General features: G+C 33.2%; 1 protein-coding gene across 1 annotated transcript in view; it reads left to right on the top strand.

Moving 5' to 3' along the window:
- The window catches only part of LOC136026346 (spectrin beta chain, non-erythrocytic 1-like), a gene marked incomplete in the record, with an annotated part of 229,939 nt that overhangs the window by 70,173 nt on the left and 142,237 nt on the right, over nt 1-17,529 (top strand). Inside the window, 4 exon segments of the mRNA XM_065702858.1 lie at nt 3-224; nt 3,527-3,753; nt 7,158-7,335; nt 12,472-12,672. Coding sequence (XP_065558930.1) covers nt 3-224; nt 3,527-3,753; nt 7,158-7,335; nt 12,472-12,672 — 828 coding nt within the window.

Genomic DNA, 17,529 nt, shown 5'->3' with positions numbered 1-17,529 from the left:
AGCAAGAGAGATTTCATGACCTGATAGCAATGGCAGATGAACTGGATAAGCAAAATTACCACGATGCTGTGCGAATCAAAACTAGACAAAAATCCATCTTACTGAGCTGGGAGGAATTGCTATCCCTTCTGGAGAAACACCGTCTATCTCTTGGCCACGCTTTCAATTTAGTGATGCTACTCAGAGAGGTTGAAATTGTCTCCCTCTCTGTTCAAGAACTAGAGGTATTCTTCTTCTTTAGCCTTTATGAATAGCCAGGACTAACTTAACCCTTGAACTGTCTAATGTTAGAACATGTTAAACTTGCTAATTATTAACGAGCTAAACGCATTCAATAAAAGACAATTAAATGTGTCATGTTTTCATTATAGGAAAATTCAGTGGTGGTTTCAGGGAGGGGGGCAGAGGAGGTTTTTTCCACGGGCACGGAAATTTTAGGGGCGGAAAATTAAATTTATTTAACTAAAAAATTGAAAATAATTTTGTTAATAAATGATAATTCTACTAAAATTTGGCCTGAAAATCTTTTGGGGACATGGAGCGAGGGTGCTAATCAAAATTTTGCCTCGGGAGCAAGAAAGGTCTTAACCGCCACTGGGTAAATTATCGAATTATGTGTGATAAAGTCGTACATAACTTTGTTGCTTATTATAACTTTTTAGCCTGCTTAACTTTGTAGCCTGCTGTCTAAATAGAATAGAATATAATAGAATGTAGTATATTTGGTCCAATATACAGTTTAGTTGTGGTTGTTAATATTGGTGGCTCTATTTTATTGGTGTTCTCTCCCCTCTGATCTCCCTATTGCTTACCCTGTAATGTGCCATGCTCCTAAAATTACGTTTGAGAGTTCCTCAAATAAAAAATGAAAATGTTTTGTGTATTGACGATTAAATTGGGCAACGTTGTCATTACGCTTGACTTGCTGTAATAAAGATCACTGCACTGATGATGTGATGGATTAATTTAAACTAAAAACTGGAGCACTGGATTAATTTAAACAAACAAACATTCAGCTATTTTAACAGATGCTTTTCCCCTCTTTTCTATGAAAACATAGAATCATTTTCAAGAGGAGACCAATAAAGTCGTGAGCGTGGTAAGTATCCAGAGTAAAGGGGATTGAGCGCACAATTTCTGTCATTTTTATATGATGCGCCGTTTTTTCTTCAAATTTACCACCTTTCCCCCTAAATAAATACACCCATGCTTGCCTATTATGGACTTGACATTATTCTAAAATCTAGATCGGAAACCTTGAAAAAGTGCTGCTTTAACAAAAATGGTTATACTATGAGGCTGTATCTGTGTGTATGCACATTATACCCCTCCCCCTTTAAGATTTTCATGCAATGTTTTTGTATCTTTTTCTGGCAAGGTGTCATCTAATGCATGATCTCGTATTGGTAATCTTGGTAACTAGAGGAACACCAGCCAGGTGTATGGGCTGTCGTTCTAACAGACAACGATTCTCTAGAAGCAGCACTGCTTCATCAGATAGGGAGCGGCGAATAACCTTGCTTGGCCGAGACATCACCACGTACTTCTATTATTTTGATTGGATTGACTTTTGAAAAAAAGCTATTCAAATTAGAATTTATCAGCCATATTGGTAGAAATTAGCCGATTGATGCCGAAAAGTGCTACCTTGAGTTCGTTACTGAAATTACTAAATTTGTACTTTAATGACGGATTTGGCACTGACATTGTCCTGTCTTTTGAAGATTTTTCAGCCAAGAAATCATGCCAAGAAAATCTCAAGAAAAATAAAGTCTTGCACAATTTATACGAAGACTGAATGTTGATTTTTCACATCTCAGTTGCTGATTGGTAACTAACAAGGATAATTTTGATGACTGTTTTTGCATATTTCATACACTTTATGTTTATGTTCTCAATGAAATACTCAATTTTGTGACATGCCTAGGGCTATGGTGGATTCATTAGTTCCGGACCAATTCATTCACCTAGCCCAAATAATTAAACTGCTAAGACATTTACTTCAAGAATGTTCTAAATCTCCTTAAAACTAGGAAGTTATCATATGTTTGTGTGTTTCCGAAACCTTTTCAACTTGTTCTTCAATCTAGAAAAAAATGCAAATTTCAAAAACGTAAATCGATGTATCGATAAAGCTGAATCTCAGTTATTGATTAACAGCAAACTCGTAGTTTTACGTTGCAAATATTTGAGTAATATTTAATATGATATATTAGGACTGCGGAAAATAATATGTCAAAACGTTGCAAAGTGATCATAAACCTTAATTAAATATTCTCGATTTTGAATCAAGTCAGACGAAAGGGGGTGAAATTTATTAGTGTCATACCTCTAAGTTGGCTATTATAGGGTAGAGGGTATTCCCTTTTAAGAATTAAACAACGAACAATAATGAATGAAGAAATAAATTTGTTGGTTGTTTAAAAACTTAATTTGACAATATTCCTTCAAAATTCTCTGAAAATACCCCTTATTCCATTGTGGTCAACATTGAAAATGGGAATTTTCTATACATCTTTGGACGAATCTCTCCATTAAGATAGTCTCTATTTCCTTTTTTTCATAGGAAAATCCTCTGGGGACTTTTTTGTGCTTGGATAGGTGGAAAAGACTACATACTTTTCAAAACATTTTGGCACTAAAATATTTTGAAAAATCTTGAATTTTCAAAAGCGGTTCAGAATGAATGGATTGACTGCATATATACACGTTGCATACATACCTTATGGATAGATGGGTTGGAATCTCCTTAAAAAATTAAACAACGCCTATACAGAAAGGAGTGACGCCTGGGATATTAAGGAGTTCCAAGGAGTTTTGGAAACTTTGGAGTACGTCCCTTTTCTTAGGGAAATGTACTAATCTGCTGGTTTAGGGCCAGGATTCTTTTGTTTTAACCCTATTGTTTTGTTTCATGTTACAATTCATTGGAGTTTATTCTGAAAATTGATTTTGTTTCTAATATTAAACTCATCGTTGGAAATTTTTGAAGTTTGGGAATATTAGGATTCTGATGAGTTAAATATTAAAATAGCTATACTTTTTAAAGTTTTTCTTTTTTTTGTGCCTAACAATAAGAATAATAAAGAACAACAGTGTAGTGTCTCTTCTTGAGAAATAGTTCATACAACAGGATAAAAAAGAGAGAGAGAGAGAAAGGGAGAGTGGTGTTCTGATCCTGAAAATTATTTTTAAATTAGTAGAATTTTGCAAATATTCATAATTTTGAGCTGAAGAACAGATAGATAGACATATATTAATGTTAAAAAAAAGCCACAGTGCTATGGAAGCACACAACATACTACTAAAAACAACAATTCAACAGCGCATACCAAATAAAAACGAGAAAAAACAAAAAAAATATTTTAAGCACCCCCCTCCCCTTTTCCCGTAAAGTTTTTCTCTATGTTTCATTCCCGTCTTGATATATTTTGCAATGTTTTTAACAGTCCCAAAACTAAATTGTCCAACTATAATATTTTCTATGAAGGTTTTCAGTAACTAAATATTCAATCCTTCATTTCAGAATAATTTCAAATCAGAAGATGTTGGTCGACATTTGATGGCAGTCGAAGACTTACTGCAGAAACACAATATTCTCGAATCAGAAATTGTGTCCCTTGGCGAGGCTATCAAAAAGATTAACAAGATGTCGCTAATTCACCTGAAAACAAATCAATCAGGAACTATAGCTGAGAAAGAGGAAGCTCTCCTACAAGCAAAAGTGGAGGAGCTTAATTCTGGTTACGACAGGTTAGTCTTAAAATCAGCCGACACCGTTGCCAAATTGGGACTGTTGGCTGTAGAAAAGAAAATAACAAAAAGTGGCACAGGGCTTGGAAATTTAAGAATTTGACTGTAGTTTTCTGGTGATTTTTTTCGGAAACGCCACCAATGGCTACGTCAAAACAGACGAGCTGCAAAATTGACATTATTGATTGTAAAAAAAAAGAAAAAATACGGCCACTAACAACTCACCGAAGCACCAAGTCGCCTGAGGCCAACACAGCTACGCACGCTCCTCTTCCATTCAAATTAATTCAAAGCTTCCCTCATTACACTCCGAGGAAGTTCCCATTTCCTTTAAATCTTTTTTTCTAAATCTATCTTGGTAGTCTCTAAACCTCTGGTCTCGGTAGTCTCTAAATGTCTATCTAAACCTCTCGGTAGTCTGTCTAGGTAGTCTCTGAACCTCTGCTCTCGGGAGTCTCTAAATGTCTATCTAAACCTCCGGTGGTCTATCTTGGTAGTCTCTAAACCTCTGATACAGATTGCTTGAAATCGACCAGGCGAAGACTTGGTCTTGGAAGCAACAACTTTATTAGCCAGTCATCAATCTGGAAAAGCAAATCAGTGTTTATTGAAGGTCCAACTTTTTAACTTTCTCGTAATCCCTTTTGAGATATATGCAAGCGTAAACTCGATCAGCCCTTTAGAAGGCTGAAAATAATTTAAAAAAAAACGATGTTCAATAAAGAAGTTTTTCAAAGAAATACAAGAAGCTGGCAGTAAGCCAAATGCGAGATAAAAGTAAGCTAAAATAATAATAATTTCAACCTAAAAACAAACACAAATCATTACCAATGAATAAATGAGATCCAAAACGACAGAAAGTACACAAAATAATCAAAGCTGAAATAAAAAAGAAACCACTAGAAACTAAGGTAGGATTAACCAGAAATGTAATATCCGTTCGAGAAAACCCTCTGCTGATTTTATATGACAATTGGTTCGACACGATCACCCTGACAAAAAAAAAAAAAAACAACAAACATACAACAAAAACAAAAAGCAAAAACGGAACAAATTAACACGCATCTGTAATTATTTCCTTCTGGTAAAAATTATGAATTTAAAAATTTTTACAGATGGAAGCTCTAAACCCTTACAGTAAGGTGCATGGACATTAATTTTATGACAGCTTTATATAGGTATTTGTGACACCCATATTACAAGACTTGCACAACTTGAGTCGATAAGATTTTCTCGGAGCTAAAGACTCCTTACTGAAAATTTGGACGGTCGTGACAGATGCAAATGTTGACGGAAGCTTCCTTTGCATTGACTAATGAAACTTCTTCATGGGATACCCACAAACTGGCTTGATTCTGTAACGGTTGAATCACAGGGATTGTCCTGGCACTTGCATCTTTTGATACAGATCTAGTAAGAACAAATCCATGTCTCTTTCTATTTTACTCTCAATTCGGAGAATATTGAACGGGGTAATATACAATTTCTTGAAACGCGGACTGAGGTATGTGGCAATCGTGACTAGGGTGATCTGTAAAAGGCCTATAAGCCTAAAAGATATTTATATAGCCAAGCCTTTCAGAGGCTCTCAGCAACATTTGAAAGTCCACCCTCACTAAACGTAGTTTGAGTACAGGCAACTTATGGACATAGCTGTGCAGGCTGTGTATCATCATATAATAGTCAATGGAGTCATTACATTATTCTTCTTCTTGGGATATGCGAAGCAATTTTCTATGTTGGATCTTTTTTGCTGGATGTTCACCAGTTGATACCAGAAAAAGCTGAAATAATCTCGCGCTCGATATCCATATTTACCTTTCAATGTTCGGTATCGGTATTCGGTGCGATATATCGATAATCAATATTGTCTAACACTACATGGTACACTACCTCGAAGCCGACTCGAAAGAGGTGCCTTGACAACTTCAAAGGTCAGAACTTCTCCTAACTCCTCTGTTTAGTAACAAAGAGAGCCAAATACCATCGTCATGTTCATCACCTAGCGAGAAGAGAAAAGGCCACAATACAACCACAGAGGCCAGATGGGATTTAAGCCGAGTAAGCAAATGTCGTGATTGATAAATATTAAGACTTCCGAACTTATCATTATTAATAAAATATTATTGAAGTGTTAAACTGCCAGAGATGGACATACATATACTCCTTCCATATTCTATTTCTTTCAAAATGGCTACCTCCCACGAAAACCTCTAAAAACTTAGATCACGTTTTAATTTTTTTAATTAAGCCATTTTGGATTTTCGGCTTTTCTCTTTCCGCCCTACTGAGTGTTTAAGTCCCGTGCTCACTTTAGCTTAGCCGGCATCCTTTTAGAATGTCAATGTTAGGACCAATCAGTATAGGTAACTTATTAAAGTGGAAACTAGCGCTAACGTCAAAAAAAAAAAAAAAAAAAAAAAAAAAAAAAAAAAAAAAAAAAAAAAAAAAAAAAAAAAAAAAAAAACCGCTAACGCCATATTGATGTTTGATATTTTTTGGGTATTTTTTTTTTCAAGCTTAGTAATTTTGTATTTTGTCGACATTTTTGTATTTTTTGTAGTTAATTTTCTGTGTTTTTTTTGAAGATCAGACGTGTCATCAATTTTTATTATTTGCCAATTACATTAACTTTATAGCACACATGTAAAGTGGACTCAGTAAGCCTGTTCCTAAGATTAGCTCATTTTATATCCTCATCAGTTATTTTTCAACTGGGATGGTATTTTCTTGTCTGTTAGTTCATATAGGGTAACAAATCTTGTTTAAGGCGGATATACTTTAAGTCTTTAAGTTTTACAGAATGTTCTACTTAACATAAAAAGTGCTGAGGAAAAAATTCACCGCAATTTCTTGTATTCTTCAGTATCTAATTGGATATCTGCTACTCGCCTTAGGTTGTTCAAATACACTATCATTTTGCCACATGGTCTCTATGCACATTCCAACGAGACATTTAATATTCAGATGCCAGGTGAGACGAAAAATACCTGGTCCAGTTGGAAGTATAAGTAAGTATGTAAACGGATTAAAATATTTTCATTTTTGTGATCTTTATAAACCTTCACTTCTTGGCTTTGTTGACTTATCACAAAAATACAATTAATACGCCTCTCTTATCTTCTTCCTACGGAGAGCTTAAGAAATAAAAGCATTATGAATTATGAAGAAACCAAACAAATGATTTACATCTAGCGTCAAATGTGGTCAAAGGGTGACACGGTACCCCAGTAAATTAATGTAGGTCTAATGGGAAGTATAGATGAATTCCCCTAGCTAATTGCCACCCCCTTCTAAATGTACAGATTCCTTCTAATGAAGACATAGAAATAATATGAGAAACAGATCCCTTAACAAAAACTTCTGATTTACTCTTCATTACAAAATAACTCTTTTTATTTTAGACTGAAAAAGATCAGTAAACATCGCCGCGCGTTACTCGAAGACGCAAGAATTGCGTTTCAGTTCTTTCAAGATCACGAAGAAGAAGAAGCATGGGTCCTTGAGAAGAAGAGTATTTGCCAGTCTGGAATTACGGCCACCAGTCTTCAGGCATTGTTGAGAAATCAACAAAAACACAGAGTATGACTCGCTTTTTATTATCACTGGTTTTTTTTTTCTGCCTGACCTACTTTGTAGTTTACTTACTAATATTCTGGTGAACAGACTAAAGTATTTTTCCGTTTGTGCATGTTTAAGAAAAGATTATTTAAAATGAATAAACTGTGCGAGCTCAGGTATGGAACATAGGCCACTGGGAAAGAAGAACCTAATAAGAATACAGTAAAACAGTTAAGAGACGAAACGTAGCCCTCCCCTGGGAAACAACTGACTCCTTCTTGTAAAAACCTCAATATAAATTTTGGTCAAAACTATTTTTTTATTTTTTTTTGCTTTTGGGTTTTGTTTGTCCGAAAACAAAGAATGAGATTTCTAAAAGAGATAGCAAAGATTCTCTTTGGCTATTAACTGAAAATTGTTTAAACAATAGCAGGTTTAAGTAAAAAAAAACAGGTCATGCCAAATAAGAAAAAAAGTTATGTAGCCTATTTCTTTTACGCTTCGTAAAATGAGGTGGATGAAAAATTGATGACATATTTGAAATATGGTGAAACATTGATAATATGATTGAATATATGGATGAATATTGAAATGTTGTTGAAATAAAACGAAACATTTGTGGATCATGTAAATGAATGTGGATGAAAAATTATATCAAAGATTCTGTTTGACTATTAACCGAATACAGTTTAAACAATAGCAGGCTTGAGCAATAAGAGATCATGCCAAATAAGAAAAAAAAGATGTATTTCCCTTTTGATTGATACAATAATATAGTCTGTAAATATTTTTTTTTGATGTGGATGAAAAATTGATGACATATTTGAAATATGGTGAAATATTGATGATATTTTTGAATATATGGATGAAATATTGACATGTTGATGAAACAAGACGAAATATTTGTGGATGACTTAGATGGAATGTTGATGAAAAAATATATCAAAGATTCTGTTTGGCTATTAATCGAACACAGTTTAAACAATAGCAGGCTTGAGTAATAATAAAGGTCATGCCAAATAAGAAAAAATTGATGCTTTTTTTGCTTGGTATAATAATATTGTCTGTAAATGATTTTTATGATGTGGATGAAAAATTGATGACATATTTGAAATATGGTGAAATATTGATGATATTTTTGAATATATGGATGAAATATTGACATTTTGATGAAACAAGACGAAATATTTGTGGATGACTTGGATGGAATGTTGATGAAAAAATATATCAAAGATTCTGTTTGGCTATTAATCGAACACAGTTTAAACAATAGCATGCTTAAGTAATAATAAAGGTCATGCCAAATAAGAAAAAAATGATGCTTTTTTCGCTTGGTATAATAATATTGTCTGCAAATGATTTTTATGATGTGGATGAAAAATTGATGACATATTTGAAATATGGTGAAATATTGATGATATTTTTGAATATATGGATGAAATATTGACATGCTGATGAAACAACACGAAATATTTGTAGATGATTTAGATGGAATGTGAATGAAAAATTATATCAAAGATTCTGTTTGGCTATTAACCGAACGCAGTTTAAACAATAGCAGGCTTGTGTAATAATAAAGGTCATGCCAAATAAGAAAAAAAGTGATGCTTTTTCGCTTGGTACGATAATATTGTCTATAAAATGAGTTCTATGATGTGGATGAAAAATTGGTGAAAATTTGAAATATGGTGAGATATTGGGGATAGTGTTGAATACATGGATGAATACTGAAATGTTCATGAAATTGAACGAAATATTTGTGGATCATGTAGATGGAATGTGGATGAAAAATTGTATCAATGATTCCGTTTGATTATTAACCCAAAACAGCTTTATGAAAAAAACAAACAAACTCATCAGTGTTCAAGAAAGTAACTGATAAAAGGTTTCGTCTTTCACTAGTTAGTTTATATGTTTACTTTTAATTCACTAAAATTTTTGCAAATATATAATAGATTTAGTTTCCCAGATTTTAGTCTGAAAAAAGAAATGGTGACGTTTAGAGGTTCCTGTTAATTTTATTTAGCTCAATTCAACTAAAATTATATCACGACTTATGCCCCTGTGTTCTAAATTCCTAACTTTTTTTGGTTGAGAAGCTCTCAAAAATACTCCGCGAGTAGTGGTTTTTCGGAATTTTATCTTTTCAGTTTCTAATAATGTGATTTTAAATGGAAATATTCCATATTTATGGGAAAGGATAGTATTAACGTAATATTCAAAACAAATAAGGCATAGTGCTGGCAATTGTTTTCAATCTAGCAGATTCCTTACGAGGGGGGGGGGGGGCTTGTGACCCAAATATTTCATACATTTAGTACTCTGTTACATTGAACGTCTTTGGCAGTGGACATGTTACCGAGGAAGGTAGATTATTGCCTCCAGCTCATTTCAAACGCCTAGGATTTTGACAGGAACCTGTTATTTTTCTAAATTTGTAACTTTCTAAATTTCTAGAACTTAAATTTTGCTGTATTTTCAATTTTAAATGAAAATACGGCAGCACCAAAGAAATTTCTTCTTCTTTTTTATGGTTTTGGACCTTTGTTTGATATTTCCTCTTTTTCGATAGTCGCTAAATGCAAAGATTAGTTGTTATAGCGCTTGAATGCAAAAAAGTAAAATAATAATAATAATAATAAAAAAAAACGGTTCGGGATTTATTTAACCCATTTTGTCGGCCCCTTAATTTTTTTTATATTTAAGAAAAATTTCTAACCGTTGCTTTTGCTTAGTTCTAGCTCTAGTTTGAAATTAGTTGTAGTTTGAACTCTAACCTTTTCTTTCGCATGTTTTGACGCTTTTAGAATAATCCGTATGCATGATTTAACCATAATGCTTGTTTTTTTCTTCTATATGCATGGTTTCACGTTGCTAACATCATATTATGTGGTTGCAGGCTCGTTTCCAGGTGAGTAACTTCTGGTATAAACTATTACTCATTATTTCAGGTTCATACCTTCAGACTATTTAGTTTATTGCTTTTACTGCTTGTTTACTATGTTTGTATTATTGTTAAAAAAAAAGTCTAAAATATTAAGTATATTTTTTTTTATTGCACTTCTCAAAAAGAAAACATTTTTAATTCAGTCAACAAACTATTTGGAATACTTAAATATATTGGTATTAGACAAATTCAATGAGTTTGTAAACTTTAAATACAAAATGTCTTTTTTTCATCATTATTAGATAATACGCTCCCCCCCCCAGTAATATCCTAATAGCCTCCCAATGGTCTGTGCGGGTGATCAAGCGAATGTGTGTGACTTCCATGATGTAACATTTTACCTGGGTTGTCGAGTTTGAGTTGTGTAGTTGATCCTTAGTACGAAATTTACTGCTAAAGGAGCCAGAAAAGGAGTCGTTCAGAATTAAAGCTTTGTGTTGGAGTATAACTTCGAACAATTGGAGTCGGTGACATGGCGCAAGTTTTGTTTTATGCAACTCAATAAAGTTTTGCTTTAATTTTTTTTCAATCTAGGAATTCAAAGCTACGCTGAAAAGCCAATAAGTCTACTCGGAAGAAATTTAACATTTTTTGTAGAGGTACTCGATAATCTTTTACATGTTTATGTTAACTGCAGTAGTTCCAAAATTCTTCACTGCTTTTCAACTCATCTATTATAATTTTTTTTTCAAGTCCTCCACCCCGGAACCAGATTATTCCTTATGTGCTTTGACTGTGTTCACTGCGTACGTTTTCAAGGGAAATTGAAAACGTAGTTGATAAAATTACCATATAACCATATTTCTTTTATTATTAATTACCAAAATTGCCATAATTACCAAAAATTAACTTTGGTAATTACGTAGTAAAGTTAAGACGAAATGAGTTTTCGCAAAGATGACTAATATGAATATATTAATTCTCCTTTGGTTACGAAACGTCAAGAGCCACAAAAACCTTGACATCTTCTAATGGCCATATATGATATCAGTACCACTTGCGAAGATTGAAAATCATGGAATAAATCATAAAAAGTACTGTGAATTGACGGCAGAGAGAACGAAGCCTGGTCCCACACCCTTCCTTTTATTCTACTTGTGTGGTGTATCGAATTAGTTCCCATTTTCAAACCATTGTCAGTCATTGTTACATTTTTAGGATTAGAACTGCAAATAACAAGAGGACTGCACAATAACAAGTCCAAACTTCTTTCAAGAAACTTTATTTTTCTTTTTTAGTCTTGAATGTAAAATATGTTATCGATTAGTAGTTTTAATGTTTTATTGTGTAGGCTATTTGAATATGGTAACTATATGATAAAAGTTTGATATTTAACGGGAAGGAGGATGTTCAAGTCCTTCCTTATAGAATTTAGCTTCAACTTTTTTTCGTGGATTTCCAGCCCAGATGAATAAGAACGAGTAAACACTCGTTAGTGATCGCTATGACTCCTTTAGGAGTCGAATGATTTTGTGCCATTACTCACTTTCAAGATTTAAAACGCAAAAAGCTGTGTATCATTATTTTACTTTGTAATTTTTACTGATCCGTAGCCCATAAGGAATCTCTTTGAAACAAAAGATGAATAAAAAAAATTGTGTAACCAAAAAAAAAAAAAAAAAAAATAAAAAAAAAAAAAAAAAAAAAAAAAAAATTAGTAACGAGATTATAGCACGATGTCTTTGCCTCACATACTAGTTTCTTTTTTATCACTGGTGACCAATTGCCTAATGTTATCTAATATTGGTGATTAAGCAGCCTGTATTTAATCTTATTATTTCTATTTTGTACTTTAAACGTCGACCAGTTAGCTCACAGCTCATCACCTTGTTCAGCTCTCAGTTCAATTTCTCAAAACAATCTAAAAAAAGAGAAGAAAGGCCGTATCGCCAGTAGAGTCCTATAAGGTCTTATTAGAAAGCCATATCATACGACTGGTGACTATTCATTGCATTTATAAAAAAAGTAGATAACCTCTAATCTTGTTAGACATTGAAAAAAGTGAGACGAGAAAAAAACACATGGGTTTTAATGTACTTTATGGCCCTCCTCATTTTTACGACTTGGCTAAAAAACCGTGGGTCTACCCCTTCTCCTCACCCTTCTTCAAAAGATATTCTGATAAGCAGTGGCGCATGAATAGGCTTAGGGCAATTGTGAAGTTTTACTCACTTATGGATTCATGTATTTTTTTTTTTTTTAATATTTAGGCTCTCCAAGATGAAATGAAAGCCCGATGGCCCAAAGCCAAAAGACTCTGTGACCTTGGACATGAGCTTATATCAGCTAATCATACTGAACAAAAAGATATACAAATAAGGATTAATTCTCTGGAAAATGGGTGGAAACAACTTCGTGAACTTGCTGAAAAAAGGAAAGTTGCCTTAGAAGATGCATCAGAAGCATGCCAGGTTTGTTTTTTTTACTTGTATCTAAAATAGAAAGTAGACCACCCTGGTATAATAGAGAAAAAAAAAAAACTTTGCTGAGATTTGCCCTACTTAACCTAGAATCACGGTTTTGTTGACCTCGACGTGTCATAGAGACAAACGGAAACTGTGTCACCTGAAGAATTTTTCCAAATAGCCTACAACTGGGGTAGGAGAAGAGCCGGAAGCCTTATATAATTAAAATCTTCGTGGCTATCCTAGGAGGTGACCAAAGTAAAAGCATTAAAAACCATGGGAAAGAGGAGGCTTTGCTAATTAGCCATTCGAAATTATAACACATTCCCTGCCAAAAAAAAACTTTTTTTTACTGCTGATAAATCTTTAGCTATCTTGTCAGCTGTGCCAATTAATGAAATAATCAAAATCATTAAAGCTCTTCATTTTTATTTACGTTTGTTTAAAGTTCAATTTTAAATGTCGTTTTCCACGAAACACCGTAACTTCAAAACACAGTTGATAAAAAGTTCTATGGAAGGGAATAGGTTATGATTTCTAACGGTCATTGTGCGTGGGTCTTATAAAGCTCAACGCTGCAGTGACTATTTCACTAGTAATACCATCACCGCTTTTGCATTTTGTTTGACTATATTGATTTTGTTTCATTTGTTAGAATGTTGTGCTCTAGGTTTCCAGAAATCAATTTTGTTTTCTAACTATTTCTTTAATTTTACAAATAAGTTGAAATAATTGTGTCTTATTCCAGGTTGTCATATTTTCTATTAGCTCGGGATTTTTCTCTCTTTGAGCTTATCTACTTGCGAAACTTTTTTTTGAATATCTAAAAAGATAAGAGAAGTTTGAACAAGACCGTTGTTGTTTATTAATTTAGCTATTGTTTATCATCTTAGGAAATGGGGAATAATGTCAAGTAAGCATGCAGGCTTATGCATGGTTAGATGCCTACTAAAATTTCGGTAAAATTGGTGGAAAATTTGCTAAGTTTCCCCAAAAAATCAAACAGCGTCAGAATATAGAAAAAAGATTGTTGTTCAAAAAGAATAATATTTTGAAATGATTAAAAATGTCTTGAAGTAAGTAAGCACAATTTTCATTCAAGTTGTAAATAAATTTCTGAGGGAAAAAACCTAGCTCTAAAAGCTCTATGAGTTAAAAATTGCAGTCTGTGTAAAAAAGGTAATATCATGCAAAGTTTTCTTTTTTATCTGGTTTCAAAATAAAAATAAAGAAGCTTCGGATAGGACTTACTTCTGTTAAAAGATATTCTGCTTTTCAACAACATACGAAGACTGACATGTTTACCATAGTCCATTCTAATTTACGGTGTCTCAGGTTGAAATCGGGTCAGTACCCTCCTTTGTTTTTTATTGTCAAATCGACCATACTTTGAACTACAGAGACCAATTGTCCACTATAGTCCCCATTCATGAATACAGAATCCTTGGGGGAGACCAGAAACGACGAAATGGCGGTACCTATGGTGGAAGAGGGTGTAGCTGTTTACCTGTTGAACCTTATTCCACTTACTTAAATGTTACAGACTCAGAGGAAAACCAGTCATTGTGGGTTAAAGTAAATCTCTTGAATAAGTTAGTCATTATTGAAACAATGTGCATCCCCCGAGTTTTCGCAAAACCAGCTAACTTGGAAGTATACCACGATTATATTTAAAGAGGAAATCCCCAAATCGGTTATTATCCTACATGGGGATTTCAACTTCCACTACAAATATGGCTTTAAAGTAAAATCGCTGATCAAGAGGCATATGATTTGTATGATTTGTCTCTGTCTTATAGACTTGAGCGTTCATTAATGGATCTCGATTAAGATCTCGATCTTTTTGATAGGATCTTGCATCCAGTTTCCAGGTAGTCTGAGGTAGCCTTTATATTCGATCACTGGTCGAGCATGGGCAAGTTATTCGACAATTAGATAAAGAAGATTGGGCGGGTCTTTGAAGTATGGTTGCTGCTCAGAATTAGAAAGCCTTCCTCAAGCGAAGTCCAGTCAAGGCTGCTGGGACGTATCCATGGGTGGTTTCAGATTCTATTGAAGATCATATGTCTTCTAATAGGACAAACATATCAAGCAAAGATAAACTCTTGCATAATTTGAACTGCAAAAATGCATGAACTGCAAGCAAAGCAGGACAAACACTGGCTTTTGCCTGAGAGTGACGACGATCGATTACGATTTGTGAAAGTGTGTAGTGACGCTGGTCCTGTGATTTGCCAATTCAACTTACAATGCAAGAAGAATTTTGCTACCGAACTCCGAAATGCTTTAGCAAAAAGTTGATGAAAAGTAGTTAAGGAGATGATGTCATCCTCAAAAAGGATAACCATTGCCCCTCCCCCCTTTAGACAAACCGAAGTACGATTCAAGGTTCTCTGGCAAAATTGAAGTTCTTGCTAAGGTTTTTACTGGGTTATCAAGTCTTGACGACGACGGCAGAGAAATCCCCCTCACTTTCATCATTACACAGATACCGCTTTCGACTGCGGCATTTGTAATTTTTTTCTTTTACAAGTTAGAACAACGCTTCCATATTCTTTATTTCAGAATCGACAACGATTGAACTATTTTAGACATGTCTCTGTGTTTAAGTATTAAGAGTCTTTAGTGTCTTTATTTAAAAGTTCGGAAGTCCTAGCGTCTTCGTTGCGTGAAGCGCAGCAAAAAATAACCAGGAGACTCGAGCTTTTTTCCACTCCAATACTAAACAAAATGTTTTTTCTTGTTTAACTTTTGGATTATTAAAAAAAGATATGATTTTTAACCCACTTTAATGTCTTATAAAACGTAAAAGCCACTTTCCAAACATATTCCTATCTCTGTACAGTCTTTTTATAATAGATTAATAAATACAGAAAAATAAGAAACCCTACAAACCTGGACACATTTTTCTGCTACAAAAGTGAAGGAGAAAGACCTCTAGCCATTAGTTAGGTGTTTTTTATTTTCTTTTATTATTAAGTTAAGTTTTGCCATGAAATCATGTTTAGCCACTTCATATTCACCTAACTTGCATATTGTTTCTTGAAAAAAAAGAGGTTCGTATGAAAAGTATCAAACCATATATTTTTGGTTTCATGTAAAATTGTGCAATTTAAGAGACAGGAGGAAGATTTTCAATGGGACGAGCTCTGCAAAAATCTAAGTCAGCCCTTTATTTTCTATATAAAATATTGATATATGTCAATATTTATAATTAAAATATAATTCAAAGGCTAAAATTCTTTTTCAGTTTAACAACCAAAGAATTAAACAATGAACATTGTAATAATCTTGCCTCATAACAGAGGTTTTTTCTATGGTTTGAAATTGATCGTATTTTTCTATATAGCAGGAAGCCGTCAAAGCTTATGGACATCGACTGACTAACTGGCAAGTTTGCATGATGATTCGTTTTTTTTTTTTTTTTTTTTTTTTTTTTGTCTTTTTTGTATATTGGTCAATTTTTGTCCGATTTGCATGAATGTCCTCTCCTGTGGTTACGCGTTTCGAATATTTTTTTTTGTCTTTTCGTGTCGTTTTGTTTCATAAGATGCCAAAATAAATTTGTAACGCAAGCTATCATCTTCCTTCAGAATGAGTGTAATATTACGTCATTAAAAAGAAGTATATGAAACTGTTTGCTGATGACCCTTGGTTGTGATCACGGAAATATGGTACTCCCTGCGCTGGAATCGTAACATTTTTGAAACAAAGAAGTACACAATTCCGAAAAATAGTAACATGTTATATTAATATTAAACTCAAATTACATCGATGTCAATAATGAAAGAAAATTCAGACTCGAACCAATATATCTTATATTTGTTATATCGTTTCTTTTATAACATTCCTTTCGTTTGTGTTTCTTTCAATTTATTCTACTCGGTTTATTGTAAAAAAAGACAGAGGTGAGGTTTGATCCCGCAGATTTCTGTGGGACTTAATAATTGATAATAAGGTTGTTGGCCTAATTGTAGTTTACTTTTATATATGTCGCTAAAAGTCTTTTATTTTTTTTTCTTATGCATCAAGTTAGTATGAACGAAAAAAAAAATCTAAATGCTAATAGGATTTTGTGAAACTTTAAGATCGACTTTGACGTGGTGTCTGAAAAAAATTACCCCGTGGCTTAGTGGTTGAGGCCCTTTTTAGTTTGAAGGAGAGGATGGATTAATGCCCCACCCTTTGCAGATATTTTCTTTGTAGCAAACTTCCGTTATTGTTGGAATATATGAAATCCACTCTAATGTAATTTAAAACAATTAAAAATCTTCACGGTTTTCGAAGAAATTAAGAAAACACGTATGAATATTGGTCATTATCCATTAAGGAAACACAGATGAATATGGAAAAATATTTTTCTTATCAATCAATATTATTTTGCTGCATAATGACATTGCAGAATGACCCATTTGCCATTTCTCTGAACAACGTTTTCATACGCTTCATAAAATGTCGCCATCAACACTTAAAATCAGTTCTGTTACTTTTGATCTGTTTTAGGACCAAAAGGATGCATTATTTGTAGAACTTATGCAGCCTGGAATAGCAATTATGGTAAATATTGTATTGTATATATATATATATATATATATATATATATATATATATATATATATATATATATATATATATATATATATATATATATATATATATATATATATATATATATATATATATATATATATATATATATATACCCGCTTATAATAACAATGAGAAAAAAAAAGCGGATTACCAAATATAAAAGTATCTAGCGGAGAAGCATTACTCCTAATTATGCTCATAACTTTTAATTATGCTTCATTTTACGGGACTAGAGACGTCGCTTCATTTCTAGTCAAATAAAATCTGCTTTTT

Source organism: Artemia franciscana, chromosome 4 (assembly GCF_032884065.1).
Source record: "Artemia franciscana chromosome 4, ASM3288406v1, whole genome shotgun sequence".
NCBI classification, from domain to species: Eukaryota; Metazoa; Arthropoda; class Branchiopoda; order Anostraca; family Artemiidae; genus Artemia; species Artemia franciscana.
The sequence above is the reverse complement of the archived record's forward strand: the minus strand, read 5'-3'. Positions and strand labels throughout refer to the sequence as shown.